Below are 14,032 nucleotides of genomic sequence, written 5' to 3' on the forward strand. Positions count from 1 at the left end.
TGTTCTTCACAGTGAGCACCCCCAGATTGGGGTGTGCAGGGACAGCCCAATGCCCACCTGCTGGCAGGGGAGGGGCCCCTGGCCCCTGTGGTTCTGCGCCCCCTGCATGAGGATGGCTGCAGACAGTCCTGGCAGAGGCCTGGAGGCAGCAGGAAGACTGCAACCGCCAAGGCCGCATCTCCTCACTGCCTGCCCTGACCCAGCAGATCTGTCCCTCCATGCCTCATTTATGCACCAAATGTTTTCTCCCTCTCACCTCGTTCCTCATCAGGACCTCAGGGGAAAGCCTACAAAATGTATTCTCTCTGAGGGTAGCTTATAGCAAAGCAAGATCAGGGATGACGCTCCAGTGGTGGGATTTCAGGCACCTGGGAACGAAAAGAGATTTTTTTTCGTAGGGAGTAACTGTTGCAGTCCTGCACTTCTCCCCGGGTCAGCCCTAGGGAAGAGTCCTCCACCTTGCTGCAGAGCCTCAGGGTCAGGGAAATCCTGGGGGCTTTCCTGAGACCCCTGGGAAAGGTTTGGGCAGTGCAGTCAGGAAGCCAGGCCTTGCCGGGCCTTTGGGAAGACAGTGAGCAGCGGAGGGACCACGGCCCAGGCCGAGAAGTGAGGTCAGGACGGAGCAGCCTCTGTGGGCCTGGGCTGTGAGGGCTGGCGAGCTGCAGTATAGGGCACCGGAGACAGTGACAGGGAACCAGGCACCTGCAGCTGGCCCTGCCTTTCTCTTTTGGGCATAGGCACTAGGTATCATACATCTGTCTTTTGCTAAAAGTACACACACTCACACACTCACACACACAGAAGGACACACAGGAAAGCACATACCCAGAGCCACTTGGACACAGTGACACATACACAGCCCTATATACTGTGTACAATCCACACAGCAACACAGACGCATGTGCACAGACTTCCCAGACAGATGGACACACAAGTGCACACACACACACACACACACAGATCCACCAGTGCTGCTGTGACAAGCCCTGCCAGGTGTTCCTTACCTGGCATAACCTGCCCCATCCCATCTGGCACGGTCAGGGCCTCTGGGTACCTAGACCCTGGTGGGAGAGCCCCGGCTGTATCTCAGCAGCCAGGCTGGCTCATGACCAGAAGTCCCTTGTGGGGCAAGGTTTCAGGAGCTCTAAAATAGAACCCCTTCCTCCATGTCCTCAAACAAAGAGCGGCCCTCAGCTCTAGAGCGTCATTTCCCAGGGGAGTGAGGGAGCTCAGAGTCCTTCCTGCCAGTGGGGAAGCTGCGGCCTGGGGAAGAGAGAACTAAAGGCACCAGAGCTGGGAGAGATGGGGTTGGGAAAGACATAGTGAAAAACACCAGGGGCAACTCAGGGGACACCAAGGGACAGCTGGGCTCATAACACATGCGCTGTGACAAGGCCATCTTAAGCCCAGGGGGAGAGAAGAGAGACAGGGCAGAACACTGACTGCCTGCTCAGTTCTCTGTCCCTCAGCCATTGACACTCAGTGACGTCGCCCACGCTCTGAGCACTGGTTGTGACACAGGAGATGAAGATGGCGCACGTGGCACAGTCTCTGCTCTCGTGGAGCTCACGTTCACTCAGCCGTCTGTCCTCTCCCCTCCATTCCACCCGCCTGCGTGGCGGGCTGTGCTTGGCTGTGCGGGACAGACGTGGTGAGACGTGGGCAGGTTGCGCCAGCTGGTCCTGTGAGGTGGGCAAGAGCAGTGAGCCCTTTAGGAGCTGGAGAGAAAGCCATGTCAGTGTGGGCTGGAGGCTCACTGGGGAAAGGTTTCCCAGGGGACCTGCTGGGCAGCAGGGAGGATGCCCTGCCCATTGGAGACATGAAGAGAAAAGCACCCAGGCAGGGAATGTCAGTCAGGAATCTTTAGGTTGCAAGTAACAAAGCAACATGCCCCCACACTGAGACGGAATTTATTGGTTCATGTAACTGCCGAGTCCAGGGCTGGGAAGACCTGCAGCCGTGCCTTGATTCTGAGGCTCAAGCACTGCCCTGAGGACCGGCTCACCCGCTGGCGCTGCCCCCTTCACCTTCTCAAGTTTGGGCTGATGAAGCAGCAGCTCCAGGTCTCACTTCCTCTCAGCTTCAGTTTCCTGCCTCTGTTCTAGCATGTTCTAGTGGCATTGCATCTCGCTGGCTCTGCCTGGATTGTGTGCCCACCCCCAGGAGAATCACTGTGGCCACGGGAACATAAGGCGGTAACTGGCTGGGTCCCGTGATCCACCCAACCTCCAGGAAAGCACAGGGCAGAGCTACCCTGGAGTGGTTTCCCGGAGTATTGAGATTCAGTAGACAGGGGTGAGGGGATGCCTGGCTGGAAATGGTCCTACTTACAGGAGGGAGCCAGCAAGAACACAGGCACAGCAGGGAATGTGCAGGAAACAGCAAGGGCTGCCTGGTGTCAGGAAAGGAAAAGGGAGTGGAGGAGTATGAGGGCTGGAGGATGCATGGGATTCCACTTGCCAAAGGCCCAGCCTTGAAGTCCCAGGAAGGTTCTGGACTTGATTGCCCAAGCCTCAGGGAGACCTGAAGGCTCCTGAGATGGTGCTCACTGCCCCCCCCCCCCAGACTGCCCCTGTTCCTGGGCTGAGGGGCAGGTGAGGAGGTGAGGGAGTGAGCCAAGCAGACAGAGGGGAAGAGCAGTTCAGGAAGAAGGCACAGCTGGAATCCCCCAGGGGGATGTGCCTGGAATGTTTGGGAAACAGCTCAGAAGCCAGGTCAGAAGTGCAGAGGGGGCCTGGGACTTGCACTTGTTAAATAAAACTTATGGGAGTCCATTGTTTTGGACTAAGCCTGCACTAGGACCCAGTGGAACACAGCAAACCAAAACAGGGTCACTCATATTACAGTTTCATGTCATCAAACTGGAACTAAGTTGCTATCTGACCTTTGAGAAATTGGGAGAGAAAGTTAACAGCCAAGTTCCTAAACAGGCCAGTTTAATGATTCCCCTCTGGTGTTTCATTTGGTTTCCTTTATAGCTTATCCTAGAGTTCAGAGGCAACCTCTGTTTTAATCCTTACAAAAAAGTAACCTGAAGAAACCTAATGTCAACCACTCTGTTGGGCCTTTCAGAGTGACCTTGAAATGACCAATCCACTTTTTGTTCTCTGTTTCTGCTTTCTTCAGCCCTTTTCTGTCTATAAAACCACCCTGTTCTGGACAGCTCTTTGGAACTCCTTCTGTCTTATGAAATGAATCTATTCCTGGTTCAACGAATCTATTGCCTGAGTCTAGAATCGCAAATAAAGCCAATTGGTGAATAAAGCCGATTGAAACTAAATTTGTTATAATTTTGTGTCTGCATAGGCTGCTCTGAGAGAGGCGGCAGTGGAAGCCAAGAGTGATCCTGACACTCCTGGGTGCAGATTAGATAACAGGAGAGAAGAGAGAGGAAGTGCAGAGGCCAGCAGGGAAACCACTGAGGCAACCCAGGCAAGAGAGTGTGGTGTCTTGGAACCAAGTGACAAAAGTGGAGGAGAAGGCTGGAGTGAGCACATGCTGCTGACAGTTGGTAACCGAGAGCTGACGGAGGCCCTTGGAGAGCTTTGAGTGGAAGCCCAGGGCAGCAGGGTCCCATCCGCTCTCACCAGACTGGCGTGGGGTCACTCAGGCTTAATCATTCCCGATTGCCCCCTTGTTAGGGGGATTCTCAGCCTGCCTGTCCCCAAGGTCATTCATACCGGTCATCTCTTCCTGGGCCGTAAGCCTGCTGCTCTCAGAGCAGTCGGACTGCGAAGCCTGGGCCGTGCCAGGTGCCAGGTGCCGTCCGAGCACAGCGGCCAGGAAAGCCTTCAGGTACTGGCGGAAGCGGCGACTGGAGAAGGCGTACAGGATGGGAGTGAAGCAGCAGTGAAGGAAGGCGATGCTCTCTGTCACCTGCAGAGCATAGTCCAGGTGCTGGCTGACCTCACAGTTCCCGAAGACTTGCAGGTCCAGCAGTGAGTGCAGAAATAAGGTGAGGTTGTACGGGAACCACAGCACGAAGAAGGCCACCACCAGGGCTGCGGCTATTCTTAGAGCCCGGCCCTGGCCCGGGGGCCTCAGCCTGACCAGGACACAGCCAATGCGTGAGTAGAAGAAGGTCATGGCAAGCAGTGGAAGGAGAAACCCCAGGAGGTTCTGCTGAAAGCGGAGGAAGAACTTCCAAATGGTCCCGTGCCCGCCAAAGTCTGCGTAGCAGTTCCACACACCTCTGGGGTTTTCATGAGTCTGTACCAAGACCATGTCAGGGATGGAGACAGCCAGGGCCGTGGCCCACACTATGGCAGCAAGGACCAGGCTCTTGGCCCGGGTCCTCAGCCTGTGGTGGGGCTGAGCATGGACGATCTCCAGGTATTTGTCTAGGCTCATGCAGCTGATGAAAAAGATGCCGCTGTAAAAGTTAATGGTATAGAGGGTGCTCACCATCTTGCACAGGAAACTCCCAAAGACCCAGTGCCAGGCCACGGAGATGCCCCAGAAGGGCAGTGTCACCACAAACAGGAGGTTGGAGATGGCCAGGTTCAGCAGATAGACCTCAGCCATCCGCCTGCGGGGCACATAGCGAAGCAGGACCACGAGGAGAAGGAGGTTCCCGCCTAGGCCCAACACGAAGATCAGGCTGTAGAAGACTGGCAGGAAGACTTTGCCGAAGGACAGCACCGCATCCTTCCTGCAGAGCATGAAGGCCACGTCATCTAGGTAGTCATAGTCGTAGAGGAAGCTGCTGTTTTCTGAACTGGCATCCTCGGTGGTGAGTGGCAGCGGGGAGGCGGTGGCGGCCATGCCGGGAGGACGCAGCCAGTCTGGATGTTCTGCGGCGGTGGGGGTGCAAATAGGGTGAGACTCAGCGTCGCCTGCCTCTCTCCAAACCCACTCCTGCTACTGCCCCGGGATGTCCAATAGCCTCTCCAAAGCCACCGCAGTGCCTGCAGTCTGGCAAGTACAAGCACAAGCTCAGGGAGCCCCCTCCACCGCTTAATGGGGACGTCACCTTGGAGAAGTGACTGAACCTTTAGGTGCTCTCACAGTGTTCAATTCCTTCACTACAGTTTCACTTGTTTTCCTCTCTCATCACTTATAAAGCCTTACAATGTCTTTCAGATTCTTCTTGATTATTTAGGGATACCGATTCACCTGTTTATTTTCCCTCCTGACTCTTCCTGCTGTGTGTGGCCTATATTTTTTAAATGACAGCTTATCTTCAGCAGGGCCTGCTTATCTATAAATGTCCATGTGTCTACTCTGGCTTGAGTGTTCTTTTTACTTCTGTCAACTGTGGATTTCCCTTGCTTTCGATAATTTTTAATATTTTATTTATAAATATTTAGTTTTAAATAGTTTTTTCATTGATAAATATTTAATATTTTTAAAAGATTCTATTTTATCCTGTATTCCTGCTCGTAGCAGCAAGGTGTGAGGAACTCAGAACCTACTAAACCTTTACATTCCTCAGTTTCCTCATCTTTAAAATGAGAATGATAGGCCAGGTGTGGTGGCTCATGCCTGTAATCCTAGCACTCTGGGAAGCCAAGGTGGGAGGATCACTTGAGGTCAGGAGTTTGAGACCAGCCTGACCAAGAGTGAGACTCTGTCTCTACTAAAAATAGAAAAAAAATTAGATTAGCCAGGTGTGGTGGTGCGTGCCTGTAGTCCCAGCTATTCGGGAGCCCGAAGCTGGAAGATCGGCTGAGCCCAGGAGTTTGAAGTTGCTGTGAGCTAGGCTGACGCCACAGGACTCTAGCCTGGGCGACAGAGTGAGACTCTGTCTGGAAAAAAAAAAAAAAAAATGAATGAAAATAAAATGAGAATGATAATAGTGCCTACTTCCTGAGGATCTTATGGTGCTTAAATGTGACAATACATACAGAGCCCTTCGAGTTCTACAAAGAGTGCCTAGAACACAGCAGGCACTCAACAAGTGTTAGCTTAAATTACTGCTTTGCCCAGGACTGAGTCCATCGTCTCCCCACGAGCCCCTTCGTCTTTCCTGGGTCTGTCTAACTGCGTGGTGCCACCGAAGACCGAAACATGGGAGACACCCGGGATGCCTTTCCCATCCCCCTCACCAGCACCCTGTGCGTCTCCTCTGTCGAATCCACCTACCTCCAAGTCCTAGTAAAGTACATACATGATGCTCTTGATAAAATCAAGACAAGTGAAACAAATAAAAAATAGACACTTTGAAGGAGCACAAACAGGTGAAAGGGAAGGCAGGGGAATGACAGGCACCAGATTCAAGGTGGCAGTTGGCTGGGCAGGAGCAGGCATGGGACGGAGGTGGCCATGAGGGGGACAAGTCACTGTCCGTGGTCAAGTTTCTTCGGGCAGTAGCTTCCCAGGATTTTATCGTATTATTAAAAATAATTTTTAAAAGAGAGCCTCACATAAACCAGTGACGTGAGTCTGTCATGAAGTAAGAATTATGCTCAATCCTGTGTGTGTGTTCCAGAAGGGGGGAGAGGGAGACAGAGAGAGAGGAGGCAGGAGAGAGATCTCATGCTCAACACAGATTCTTCGTCCACTGGGATGGGGTCTGAGGAGAAGAACTGAGGGAGACAGAGAGCAACAGGGACCCAAGCAGGTGATCTCGCAGAGCCACAGAAGAGGGGCCTGTGGGCAGGTCGTCATAATGCGCCACAACTGAGAAATGCAATGAGCTCTGCCCTACACCCCTGCATTTTATTTTTTAATCTTTGATTCAAGTGAGCTTGAACGTTTTAATATGTTCAATGCCTGTTTGTATTTCTTCTGTGAATTAGTTATTGTTTCCATGGGTGTGGTTCCCATTTCATACGATGTCAGATGTGATAAGGATTTTAGCTTTTTTCATATATATTGCAAACATTTTCTCCAGTCCTTTCTTTTTTTTTTTTTTTGAGACAGAGTCTCACTCTGTTGCCTGGGCTAGAGTGCCGTGGCATTAGCTCAGCTCACAGCAACCTCAAACTCCTGGGCTCAAGCAATCCTCCTGCCTCAGCCTCCTGAGTAACTGGGACTACAGGCGTGTGCCACCACGCCCGGCTAATTTTTTCTATATAGTTTTAGTTTTCCATCTAATTTCTTTCTATTTTTTTTTAGTAGAGACGGGGTCTCGCTCTTGCTCAGGCTGGTCTCGAACTCCTGAGCTCAAACAATCCTCCCCCCTCGGCCTCCCAGAGTGCTAGGATTACAGGCATGAGCCACTGCACCCGGCCTCCAGTCCTTTCTACTAAAAGATATTTTCCCTTTTTTCTAGGTAGAATTTTGACAGAAATGTGAGACAGGGCCTCAGATGACCCATTTAATACCCATGATGCTGTGACCTCCCAGCTGATGGAAACGCCCAGTGCCACTGAGGCAGAGGCTCTCCTGGGGGGCCTGAAGTCCTCCCACTCCATGAGCGTCTGCCCCACCCTTGGGCTCCTATCCAATGGCATCTGGACCAGATGTTGGGAAAATCACACAGGCGCCCACCCCGGGAGCTCAGCCTGGGCAGCTCTATCTGGGGCCTGGCCTCAGGAACTTTGCCTGGTGCCTTCCTTTGCTGGTCCTCCAGTCCCCTCCTGTGCATCTGGGGCCTCCCAGCCCTGCTCCTCTCCCTTCCTGGGCAGCAGCAAGGACAGCCCAGCACATGGCTGGTGTCGGGAGTCTGAGAGCAGCTGGCAGACTGGCAGAGGGCTGAGGACTGCTCTTCTGCACCTGAGAGTTGACAATGATTAAACACCAGCTCTTCTGACCAGGCGGAGCTGACCTTGATCTTGACCAGATTTCTCAAAGTCCCTGACTTTTGCTCTGGCAAGCAACCGAGTCTGACGAATGCTTAAATCGAAGGCAAAAATCAGGATCAGCAGGCCCTGGGCTGGTCCAGACCACCTCTGACGTTTTCTCTCCACCTGGGGCACTCTGTCTCCTTCCCGCTCTGGGAATTCAGTGTTCTTTCACTCTGGGAATCCCGCCAGGTCCTCCTGGCCTCTGAACAACCATCCTCTCCTACTGCTTTCATCAATGATACCCACAACGGTGACAAAGGCCACCAGCGCTCCCATATGCACATTTACAGTTGACCAGGCCCCTCCATACCCACTGCGGTAGTCCTGTAAGGCCAGCCAGGAAGGAACCGTGAGCCCCATTTAACCCAGGAGCAAAGCAACTTTTCCAGGATCACGTAGGAAGTCACTGGCCAAGCTGCATCTGAAACTCGGGTCTTCAGACTCCAGGCACATGGTGCCTCGTCCCCGGTCCCGTCTCATCCTCAGTCTGTGTTCTGCCCTACCCAGCAGTTACCAAACGGAGTCACTGAGAAGGGTGTCACTGCGACTTGCCCTCTGGCTGGTCTAGCTGCTGTGGCTCCCACCATCGATGCTCCAAGGCTTTGCTGAGTCTCCTGTGAGATGCAGCCTCCCTGTGGTGGGCAGAATAATGGCCCCCCAAACAGATCCACATTCTAACCCCCAATCCTGTGAGTATGTTACCTTAGGTATCAAAAGGGACTTCACAGGCCAGATGCGGTGGCTCACGCCTGTAATCCTTGCACTATGGGAGATCAAGGTGGGAGGATTGCTTGAGCGCAGGAGTTAGAGACCAGCCTGAGTAAGAGCGAGACCCCTATCTCTACTAAAAACAGAAAAAAAATTAGTTGGGTGTTGTGTTGCACACCTGTAGTCCCAGCTACTTGGGAGGCTGAGGCAGGAGGATCTTAAGCTCAGGAGTTCAAGGTTGCTGTGAGTTACCATGATGCCATTGCACTCTATGCAGGGCTACAGAGCGAGACTGTCTCAAAAAAAGAGAGAGAGAGAGAGACTTCACAGATGTGCTTAAATTAAGGGTCTTCAGATGAGGAGATTTGTCTTGGATTTTTCAGGTGGGCCTAATGTAATCCCAGGGGTCCTCTTAAGAGGGTGGCGGGAGTGTCGGAGTCGGAGAAGGAGCTGTGACAATGGAAGCAGAGGTCAGAGAGATGTGGCCACAAGGCAGCAAGTGCAGGCAGCCTCTAGAAGCTAGGAGGGCCTGGGAACAGATTCTCCCCCAGGCCTTTAGGAGGAATGACCCATTTTAGACTTATCATCTAGAACAGTAAGATAAGAAATGTGCATTGTTTGAAGCCATTAAATTTGTGGTGAATATTAAGGCTGCAATAGGAAGTTCATACACTCCCATGACCCTTTGTGCCCCCAAAACCTCAGCCCGAGGGAGGGAGAGTCATGCTGGCTACCTCCTTCCACTTACAGGTGAGGAAACAGAGACTCAAAGAAGAGAACAACTTGTACAACGCCCACAGTCAGTAGAATTCCTGGCTGCCCTTCAGGTCTCTGTCTACCCCTCCCCTAACTGCCCTCTGCCTAGCCCCATTCTGTTTTTCCTTTTTTGTTTTCACTTTTCCTTATTGCCTGAATTCATTTGGCCCATCCAGCAACATGTTGAGAGGAATGAATGGAGTGTCAGTCTTTCACATCCTAGCGTAAATTAGCAGGTAGTCAGGCAACCCTGGATGAGGCTCTGCCTGGAAGCTTTGGGCAGTTCAGAGAACTGCATAGGGGCTAGAGAGGGAGGCTTCAAGAAAGAGGGCCAGCAGGGGAAGGGGCAGCTGAGTCTCCCCTACAATGAAGCCAAGGGCACAGAGGCAAGACCCAACTTGTCTCTGAGGCAGTAACATTATCCTTCGGCATATTCCCGAGACTGCCGGCCTAGGCTGGGCTAGCCCGGCCACAGTTTGACTTTGCAAGAAACTCTGACTACAAAGTAATGTCTCCTCCTGGGGACGCAGGGCTCCCCAGGTCTCTCAGAGAAGTTGCAGTGGAGGTGACGAGAGGGAGGATATTGCTCCACCCATCTAGAGGAGAAAGCAGCCACGTCAGCCGAGCTCCTATGAGCTGAACACTCATATGTAATTTTCTCATTTCATCTTCACCGTAGTCCTGGGGAGCAATACTATCATGATCCCCATTTTCCAGATGAGGAAACAGGCCTGGAGAGGTGAAGCCCCATTGTCCACAGCCTCAGATTAGCAAATGATGGTCCCAGGCTTGGATGGCCCTAGGAACACACTTTGAACTGGTGCCCCTTCCCCAGTTCCCCCTTTCAAAATGGACCAAACTTGAATTTGAAGGATGAGGCTCCAATGGTGGGACTTCTGGCCTGAGAAACTAGTGGCAGAGAAGATTCAAAGCCAGTGGCGTGCTGGTACCAGCCTCTGCAGGCTGGGAGAGCCACTTGTGTGGCATCTTGGAGGTATTAGACAAATGATCATGGAATTAACCAACTGTGCATTCAGTGATGTTAAGTTGGAAGCTTGAAATTGGGAATATTTACACCATGGAAAATGCTATAAATCAAGGCTTTCCTCTCTCTCCTGTGCCATCCTACCTCCCCGGTGCCCCAGCCCAGAGCTGGTGTTAAACCTTTGCCAGCCCAGCCTGAGCAGGCCCCCAAGGAGCCTGAGCAAATCCTGCCCTACTCACTGTCTCCTCTTTTTGTCTCCCAGCATCCTCCCTCTTCCACCTGACACACCATTTCTATGGCTGCTCTCCCCGCAGCCCAGGCCCCTTAAGGGCAGGGCCAAGCGTGGGTGCCCCTCAGGTTCCCATAACAGGCCCCTGCTGCCTGTCCTGTTCACAGAACAGCTGATAAGACAGACAAGCTAATCAAACAAACAAGACAAAGGTGACCTCCTGAGGCCACCCTAGCTCTGGCATTTGTATTGCAAGGACACCGTTTGACATCACTTCTAGAGGAAAATAGTTTTATTGGCTACCTTAGAATTTTGAAATCATATCCTTCTTAAAAATGCAAACTAAATCCTCCCTCCCAGAAGCCTGCCCGGGCTGCTGGCCTGGTGAAATCCCTGCCCCAGCCCTCCAAGTACTCACAGAAGGTCCCTGTTCAGCCGCCTGCTAGACACAGCCAACTCCTGTTCCTGGGATCTGTGAGGTTGGCCTGCTCCCCACGCTCCCCGGGACCCCACATCATTCAATGTTTCCTGGCTCTTCTCCGGAAACAGGGATATTGTGACATTGATAAAACCATAAGAGCAACCCCTCCTCCAAAAAATTATTTCATTTAATAAAAAGAAGCCCTTTCAGAGCCCAACCCTTCAAGGAGATGCTGCTGCAGGAGAAGATGTGATTTTCCTATTTTCCCCAAATTATTTTTTGATTTTTGGTTTTTGCCTTCCTCATTGTTGCCTGAAATGTCCTCACGAGAGCTCCTTGCATTTGATTTTAGCATGATGCTAGGTTCAAAATGAAACACCCCACCACCCCAGGAAGGGTGGCACACTAGTATATTACAGAATAGACAGAATATAAATCAATCCACTTCTTAATGGCTGTGTAACACTGGGCTAATTATTTAACCTCTCTGAGCCTTAGATTTCTCACCCATAATATGCCTCCCTCATGGGGTTTTCATAATAAACTGAGTGTCTGGCATGTAACTATTGGTTCCCTTCCGGGCCCAAAACAAATAAACTCATTGATTCAGTGACACTTGACTCAGGCTGGGAAACATGGGAGGGGATCTGGGGACTGTTTGGATCCGAAAGTGTTTGGGGCAGAAGGAGGAGGCTGGGAATTTGGGGAGTAATGAATGAGGACGGGGGCCCTGGGGATGGGGTGGACGCCTACAAAAGGAGACCAGAGCCAGGGAACCTTGGCCCTGGGAGGGAGGCCCTTAAAGACCATCGCATCTGCCCCCTTATCTTACTGCGGGGGACACAGGGGCACAGAGAGGGAAGGGAATGCCTGAGGCCACCCAGCCAGGTCTGAGAACCAACTCTCAGGGATGTTCAGAATCCAAAAAGCCGATTCTCAGAGCCGGGGTCGAGGAGGGAAAGAGGCCAGCAGCCCCCCTCGCCCCCAGGAGCCGGAGGCAGTTGCTTCACCAGTTGCCCTGGCAGGAAAGCTCCACACTGACCCTTCTTAGCGCCACCCTCTTCCCAGCACCTGTGCCACTGCCCAAGCCACTGGGTCCAGTGTCTCCCTGTGGGCCGTGACAGGCCCATGCTACCCTGAGTGTGCCATAACCTACCAGGGCCAGACCGACTTGTCTGGGAGGGTCCACCCAAGCCTGGGAGCAGAGCAGCCGCGCGGGGCCTCTTCCTCGGGGAAGTGCAGGGGGAGTGTGACTCTTCTCCGTGGGCACTTCCTCTCTCTGGACAGCAGCCTGCACGTCTCCTGCTTTAAGGCTGGGACAAAAAGCAGCCCTTTCCCTGCCCCAGCCCTCATCTAAGCCGACAGCCACAAGCTGTTTCCCTTACTGACAAATGAGTCAAGCTGAAATGACCCCCCACCCCATGAAGGAGCAACCCCCAAGGACAGTCTAATTATTTTGAAACCACGTGTCCCCAGCCACCCGTCTCTGGAACAATTCCCCATCAGCTGGGGCCAAGTCCATTAACAGCTGATTCCGGACTTCCAGGCCTTAGCTTGCTTACCCTGTCTACCTGGGCAGCCTTCCCAGCACCGCCTGTAGAGATCCTGCCTCCGGCTCCATTCATCCCGGACTCCTTCCTAGCAGGGTGTCGCCCCATCTCCCCCCAACCCTAAACTCCACCCACAGTCTCCTTTTCTGGCCATAACTCCCTCCAAGAAGTGTTGTGTCTGCTACACCCACAGTGTGTCAGCACTAGTCTCATCTCCTGACTTTCCAAACCATCTTCCCTCTCTCCACACCCTCCCATCACAGCATGTATCTCTGGAGCTAGCTGCCTGTTTAGCTGTCTGCTTCCCCACCTGGTCAGGAGGCTCCAGGGCAAGGAGCACACCCGACCTACCAGTGCGAGCCCAGGGCCAGGCAAGAGCAGAGACTGACTGACTGACTGAATGTGTGTATGTGACGCACTGCCTGCCAGGAGCTTAGCAGTAAGCGTCCCTGTCCCCAGATCAGCACTTGTGGTCCAGGATCAGCATCTCGGCCACCTTCACTTTGAGCCCTACTGCCCGTTTGACACACAGCAGGTGCCTGGTGAACGCCTGTTACCTCCACCTGAGTTGAACAATACTACAGCAGTAATGCCAGGTGGTTAAAGGCACTGGCATTGAGGTCTCACACAGTGGGGCTTGAATCCGGCTCTGTGTTTACTGGCTGTGTGACCCAGAAATGGTGGTTTTCGCATCTTTATTGGGGATGGCAATGGTGTCTCAGACAGGTATCAGAGAACTCAGCGTCCCCAGAGAGGTGGACGTGGACTTAGACATTTGCCTTTCCTCTGGGTCCACAGGCCACTCAAAGTGGAAGTCAGGCCTTTGACGGGTTCCCACACAGACAGAGAGCAGGGGACCTTGCAAGTGGGTTGGCCTCCAAGTCTCTCCAGGCCAAATGCTGGTTACCAAAAGGGAGACTAAGGCCCAAGGAGCTGAGTCCTGGGTCCTTCCCAGAGAACAGCTAAATTCTAGGACCTGCGCTCTTTCTTCATCCCCCCACCCTTTTGTACTTCTTTACTGAAAAATAATTTTTACATTTGCAAAAACAATGCACAGGATTCCTGTACACCGGTCAGTCAGCTTCCCCTGATAGTAACATCATACATCATCACAGTACTGTATAATAATCTAAAACAGGAAACTAACATTGACACAACACTAGTAAGTAATCTACAGACCTTATTCAAATTTCACCAGTTGTTCCATTAATGTCCTGTCTCTGGCCAGGATCTAAAGTAGCACCCGACTTTGCATTTGGTTGTCACGTCTCCTTAGTCTCTGTGTTCTGGGACAGCTCCTCGGTCTTGTTTTGTCTTTCTTGACCTTGAAAGTTTTGAAGTGTTGGCCAGTTCCTTTCTAGATGGTCCCTACATTTCAGTTTGATGTTTCTTCGGGATCAGATTAAGGGTATGTATTTTGGGGAGGAAAATACTTTTTCCACACTTCTTTGACATGGAAAAGCAGTTGTGCGATCATAGAAGTGAGCTTGTGTCCTTCTCATTGTACATATCAGAGGTCTCTTTCCTGGTCAGGTTAACTGATCAGTTGGGTAAGGTGGTATCTGGCAAATGTGTCCACTGTGAAATGACTATTTATTCCTTTGTATTAGCGAGCATCTTGTGCAGAGACACTTTGAGACTTCGTAAATATCC

The 14,032-nt window shown here is 52.2% G+C and overlaps 1 protein-coding gene across 2 annotated transcripts; it reads right to left on the bottom strand.

Moving 5' to 3' along the window:
- Window positions 1–2,156: 2,156 nt before the first annotated feature.
- Window positions 2,157–12,410, bottom strand: LOC138386814 (atypical chemokine receptor 2). 2 transcript variants are annotated; one of them, XM_069473502.1, is made up of 2 exons: window positions 12,392–12,410; window positions 2,157–4,793 (listed from the first exon to the last, which is right to left on the bottom strand). In XM_069473502.1, exon 2 carries the CDS (start codon window positions 4,762–4,764, stop codon window positions 3,613–3,615), a length of 1,152 nt encoding a protein of 383 aa, XP_069329603.1. In that variant the 5' UTR covers window positions 4,765–4,793; window positions 12,392–12,410; the 3' UTR covers window positions 2,157–3,612. The 2 variants fall into 2 exon arrangements, with proteins under 2 accessions (XP_069329603.1, XP_069329601.1); XM_069473500.1 differs by lacking the exon at window positions 12,392–12,410 and adding an exon at window positions 11,986–12,062.
- Between the last annotated feature and the right edge of the window lie 1,622 nt (window positions 12,411–14,032).

Source organism: Eulemur rufifrons, chromosome 7 (genome assembly GCF_041146395.1).
Source record: "Eulemur rufifrons isolate Redbay chromosome 7, OSU_ERuf_1, whole genome shotgun sequence".
Lineage (NCBI taxonomy): Eukaryota > Metazoa > Chordata > Mammalia > Primates > Lemuridae > Eulemur > Eulemur rufifrons.